General features: G+C 61.8%; 1 protein-coding gene across 1 annotated transcript in view; it reads left to right on the top strand.

Moving 5' to 3' along the window:
* The first annotated feature begins 339 nt into the window (after positions 1 to 339).
* Positions 340 to 6,000, top strand: part of SNED1 (sushi, nidogen and EGF like domains 1) — an 83,462-nt gene continuing 77,801 nt past the window's right edge. The window contains exon 1 of the mRNA XM_047084933.1: positions 340 to 552. Within this exon, the coding sequence (XP_046940889.1) occupies positions 340 to 552 (213 nt within the window). The remainder of the gene's footprint in view (positions 553 to 6,000) is intronic.

Below are 6,000 nucleotides of genomic sequence, written 5' to 3'. Positions count from 1 at the left end.
AGCGGCGACCCGAGCGCGGCCCGGCCGAGCGCGCGGGAGCTCCCCGACGGCGCGCCGCGCCTCCCGCACCGCACCCGGCCCCGCAGGCTCCGGCCCCACACGGACCGCGAGGCCCCTCGGTCCCCGCTCTGTCCCCGCTGCGTCCGGCTCGGTCCCGCTCCGTCCCCGCTGCGCCCCCCGCTCTGTCCCCACTGCGCCCCACTCTGCCTCCACTGCGTCCCCGCTCCGTCCCCGCTCGGTTCCGGCAGTGTCCCCGCTCTGTCCCCCGCTCGGTCCCCGCAGTGTCCCCCGCTCGGTCCCCGCGGTGTCCTGCTGCGTCCCGCCCGCCGATCCCCGGCGATGCTGCGCGGCGCCGCCTGGGCGCTGCTCCTGGCCGCCGCCCTGGGGCTCGGGGTGCGCGGGGTGCGCGGCGCGGTGGCCCTCGCCGACTTCTACCCGTTCGGCACGGAGCGCGGCGACGCTGTCACCCCCAAGCAGGACGACGGCGGCTCGGGGCTGCAGCCGCTCTCCGTGCCCTTCCCGTTCTTCGGCGCCGAGCACTCCGGACTCTACGTGAGTAACCTCGGGCCGCGGGGGCGCCGGGGCGGGCGCTGCGCCCCCGCCGCTGCCCGCCGCCCCGACTCGCGCCGCCGCCGCCAGCAACTTGGCACCGCGGCGGCCAGAGGTGGAATGAGGACAGCGCTTCCTCCCTGCGGCGGCCAAGGCCGGACAGCGGCCCGCGGGAGAGGCGGGCGGGGGTGGGGTTCGAGCTGCGGCCCGGCCACCTGGGCGAGCGGAGCGCGGGCCCGGCCTCACCCGCCCCCGGGGCTTGGGCAGCGTGCGCACACCGCGTCCGCCCAGCCACTGGCCCCCCGCAGAGCCCTGGCCCCGTCCCGGTCCCAGACGTCAGTGTGACGGCAGCCACGTGCTCCCTGGGGCCTCAGTCTCCCGAGCGGGGCACCTGGCCTGCAAGTACCCTCTGGCAGCCACCTAGACCCCGCCCCGCCCTCCTTGACGCCTGAGGCCCCCTGGCAGGAGGCTGGGACCCCTGGCCAGGTAGTCAGGGCAGGGCCTGCGTCTGGGCAGAAGCCCCCCTGGGTGTGGCAGCAGCTGGGCGGAGTGTCCCCGCCAGCCTTTCCCTCCCTTTCTCCCTTCCTCCTGAGTCCAGGAGCCACTTACTCAGGCCCGTGCCTCCCGAACGGGACTCCCAGAGGGAGCTCTGGGGCCAGGCACTCAGGACAGCAGGAGTCCTCAGGGCGAGGGGCAAGGGCGAGGGTTCTGTGTCTGGCGCTCCCGGTGTGGGAGCCATTTGTGGGCCACAGAGGGAATGAAACGTGATGGCTCGTCACCGCATTGCTCTGTGGGTGGGCCACTGGGCACCTGCCGTCCCCTGAATAGAAAAGAGTTAGGCCGGCCGGATGCACTGTTACCTCTACAACCGCCGCCCCAACCACGACCTCAGCCACTTTCAACTCCATCCACTGCCACTTCCACCACCTGTCCTGCCATCTACCCGCCCCAGCACCCCCCGCTGGGCCACCACCTCCCCCTTCACCACTGTCACCCACTCCATCGGCCCCTCCTGACATGACCAGCACCCTCCCCACCACCTTCAAGGCCACCCGCACCACCACTCCCATCTTTTGCACTATTGACACCCTCACGGGGCCCTGTCCGAGCGGCCACCACCAGCCCCTCCACCACCGTGGCCACCGTCATGTGCTCTCTCCCCCGGCGACCACGGCACTCCCCATGCCCATGCGGGAAGCTTCCGCACCTTGGCAGCAGCATTTGGTGACATGACAGTGGTAGGAGGGGGCCGCCGTCCCCTCCGTAGGCCAGGACTGACTTCCAGAAGTGCGTCGTCTGCAGGGGCCGGAGCAGCTTGGAAATGGGAAAACTCACGCTGGCACCATTTGAACAGAACACCGTCAAAATGCTCCTAAAGCATCTGGGCCAGGCTCAGCTTTCCCCCTCACAGTCACGGGTGAAAATATTCTTAAAACGGTTGACCTTCTTAATAGCCTCACCAAAAACATCTACTCTTACCAAAACAACTGGGAGAAATGGTTCTAAAGTGGAAAGATCTACTAGGAAAACAAACAGTTTCATCAGAAATGAACATTATGGCCGCTAACAAAACATATATCTCCGTGAGAGCTTTCTCCGGAAACAAAGATAATATTGGAAAACCAAGTGTCCATGTGGACATAAGTAGCCACGCTGTGCCTTCTCTTCCCTCAGCGAGAAAGACCGTGGGATTCCAGAGGGTGCCATGCCCGGACAGCTTGCCTGACGGCACCGGGAGGGCGCGGGGGTCCCGCACGAGCAGGCCGGTGGGTGGCTCCGATTAAAGCTAAGTGAGAGAAGGGAAGGTGTTTATTCCAAAGCAGGTGATCTGGCCAGTGCCTCCCATGCCTACCTGGTGGCTACGCCTGGATATCAGAGGGCAGATGGGGAAACTGAGGCTCAGAATGCAGATTCAGGGGCCTTTAGACCACCCTGTCCGGCTGCCTCCTTAGCATTCCATCTCAAACTTAGCAGGACCCAGACAGAGGTCCTGCTTCCTCCCTAGGGCCACCGTAGCCTTTTGATGCCTCCCTCCTTTCCCTTGTCCCCTCCTTGTTGGAGGCTTAGAAATACATCCCACTCCTCAGCGCCTGCATGGCCACAGCCCTGGGCAGGGCCACCGTTCCCACCCGCCTGGATGCATGTAGGTGCCTCCTCGCTGGCCTTTGTCTCCCGGTCCTGCCCCTCGAGCCTGTGCATCAGGCGGCTGAAGCAGCGTTGTTACCAAACGTGAACGAGACCCTGGCTCTCCTTCCAGCCCGTACCTGCTCCTGGCCCTGAGGCTGGGTGGTCTGGCCCCCTTGTCCCCACCACACCCTCCAGCTCTGTCTCCTGTGCTGGCCCCTGACCCCACCTCAGTCGTTGCCATTTGGTGTCCCCTTCCTGCGTGTGGACGTGTGCCCTGCGAGCCACGGAGGGATGACCTCACAGCACATATGTCCGTATGTCTACGTTTACATCTTATGGTAGCCGGCTGTGGACACAGGCCCTTGCACATGTGTCTGTGCACACAGCTCACTCGTTTCCTGGCTCTGTCCACTGAGGGGGAGCGACGCTGCGACACCCCCGTAGTGCCAAGCACTCCTGGTGCTCAGATCCTGCTTGCCAAACACCAGTTCTCCCTGGAAGGAACCAGACTCTCTGGAGATGATGGAGCCCTGGCAGGGCAAGTGCAAAATGCACCTGGAAATCAGTCACACGCAGGAGGAAGAAGAGTGCTCCAAGAACGGCTGGGATGTGTCCAGAGGACACAGAGGCCATCAAACAGGCTCCCTGGCCATACGGGGGTGGGGGGGGGGCAATCTGAGCATTAAAATAATGGTAGTAATAGGTTTTAAGCCATTGGATAAAGGGGGAGCCAGTGAGCTCGCACTGGTAAAAGGAAGTAAACGATTAAGTGTGTAAATGGGAGGAAGTAGTGTGGACGGCCTCACATCAATCTCTAGCTTCCCGACCTGGGTCCTGCGTGTGCGCTTCCAGGAGAGAGCACTCTTGTCTGCCCTTCACTCTCCAACAGCTCAGGAAACATTGCATAGAGACAAACGGACAGACAGAGGGGGGAGAGCGAGTGCACGGGGCAAATCCGAGCAGTGGGAGCGTGTGGATTAAGAGTGGGAGGACATTCCTGGCTGCGACCTTGCAGTAATGCTGTCAGCTTGACTTTACGTCAAAACTGAGCGAATGCCTCCTGGTGAGAACACCCTTGTGTCTGTGCCCAGAGCACCTGGCCACACACCTGGCCAGCCCCACTGGGAGGCAAGCCTGGCCGGCTGGGAATGAGTCCGGGGTCCCCACTCCTTAGCTCTCGGTGACCGTATGAACTTTGGAGCTAGAAGCGACCAGCTCACCAAACCCTGTCCTTCCAGACAACTCACCATGGAAACCTCGTGCACTCCTTCGCCAGTGACTTGTTCCCTCGTTCATTTATTCATTCACTCATTGATTCATTCCAAAACCTTGACTGAGCCCTTGCTCGGAATCGAGGAGTCCAGATGCACTAGCAGCAGTGTTTTGGTTTTAGTATTACCATCATCCTTGTCTATTTTGTTCACCGCGCTATCCTGGCTTCCGAAAGAGAGCTAGCTCCTAGAAGCTTCTAGGTCAATGTTGTTGTTCTTCTTCTGATCAGTGGGATGGTACAGGTATAATCCCACCATCCAAAAACAACACTTTTAACATTTTGGTGAAATTCTTCTTGATCTGTTTGCAAGCATACCTAGGGTCCCACGAGACAAACCTGGGGCTCCCATTTCGTGCAAGTTTCTATTTTGCATATTTCTTTCGGTACTTTAGGCTGTGAGCATTTCCCATGCCTTAAATTTATAGAAACATGCTTTTAGGTGACAGTGTAATATTCCTTCCTGTGGCTGCATCATAATTATTTAAGTCGACTGCTCTGTTGACTGTTGCCCCTGTGGCTGGTTTCAGTGTCTCCCGTGAATTGACGGTGCGCTGGTGCGCGTGCACCCTATACACGCCTTGTTACGGGTCTCTCGTCCTTTCCTCACAATAAATTCCCCCAAGTGGGCTGACTGCGTCCGAAGGAATGTCTGCTTACTGCCCCGGCCATTCAGAAGGGCATCCTCTTCGACACCTTCCTCTGCTGGGTCAGGTGGCCGCCTCACCTGGCCTGGCTCAGCCCGGGGGCAACTGCTCTGCACCCCCCCCCCCACCTCCCTCAGCTCCAGCAGCCATCAGGAGCTGTGTGCACCTGCAGGGCACGACCCCAGCCTGTGGTGCTGCCGGTCGCCAGGGGGCATGGTAGAAATGTAGATCCCCGGGCCCTCCCAGAGGCTCTGATTCCAGAGGCTTGCATGGGCCCGACTCCGCATTTTGACCAGGGGTTCCTGGTGCCTGTCCAGAGTCCCATCTGAGAAACGCTGCTCTTCCTGAGGAACCCACTGACCTGCCCTCCTGCTCACGGCTGGCCCTGGACACGCCTAGCCCCGCAGGCTTGGGTGTTGACTGCCTCCCATTTACTGGTACAGGGCGGCCAGGACAAGCCTCCCCAACAGGGCCCTGGGCACGGGTGCTCCTTGTGATCTGTGATGGGGGTGGGGCAGTGAGTGGGCCCCAGGACAGAACAATCTGGAAGAGCCTGAGCCCCAGGGATTCTGCTGCTATGGGTCTGTGAGCAGGCAGCTGGGTGAGGGCACCCGGCTGGTTTCACCCCATACCTGGTCTCCAGGGAGGCCCAGCCTTAGGGCCTCAACATCCAAAAACTGGTTCTTTACAAAGTGGGGCAAGTTGTTCATTAAACACCTACTGTGTGCTTAGCCACTGCCCCGCTCCCCAGGCCCGAGGGGACTCAATAGGTCCAGAAGTCTGAACTGCACAGGCCGAGTGTGGGAAGGAGGAGTGAGAACAGGACGGGGTCCAGGCTCGGGTCCCTGACCCCAGCCCCTCCACACCGGGGGGCAGCCCAGGACCACACTGTCCCCTGAGCTGGCCTCGGGGTGGACCAAAGCCAAACGCAGTCCCTCGAGCCTTGCTGGCTACTCTGGGCAGAGGGGGCATGGGCAGAGGCAGCTTCAGAAGCTTGCTGGGGATGGGGTCTGGGGTGGAGCTGGGGTCCCGAAGGAGCAACTACTGTCCCCAGAAGTGAGTGTGAGTGGAGGGCAGGGACACACCAGCTGCATCTCCAGCTGTGGTGGCTGCAGGATGACAGTGGACCCCATGGTGGTCACAGAGATGCAGGGTGGCCCAGGGGTGCAGGGTGTCCAAAAGGAGGGCCCCGGTATCTGAGGAGTGGACCAGGCTGAAAGGCAACATGGTCTCCAGAGAGACGGGGAGGCAGCGGCTCGGGCTGGTAATGGATGCCGAGGGAGGGCAAGGGTGCCCAGATGCTGTGGGACTGTATTCCACGGGGAGGCGTGTCCAGGAGCCACTGGGGAGCTGGGCTCTTGCCCTGGGGGGGCACCTGGTCCTGGTGTACCAGAGGAGAGGCGGGGG

The sequence above is a fragment of the Lynx rufus genome, unplaced genomic scaffold (genome assembly GCF_022079265.1).
Source record: "Lynx rufus isolate CCGP_SWC_20201006 ecotype Redwood Valley unplaced genomic scaffold, mLynRuf1.p SCAF_2, whole genome shotgun sequence".
NCBI classification, from domain to species: domain Eukaryota; kingdom Metazoa; phylum Chordata; class Mammalia; order Carnivora; family Felidae; genus Lynx; species Lynx rufus.
This window is presented reverse-complemented; position numbering and strand designations above follow the sequence as displayed.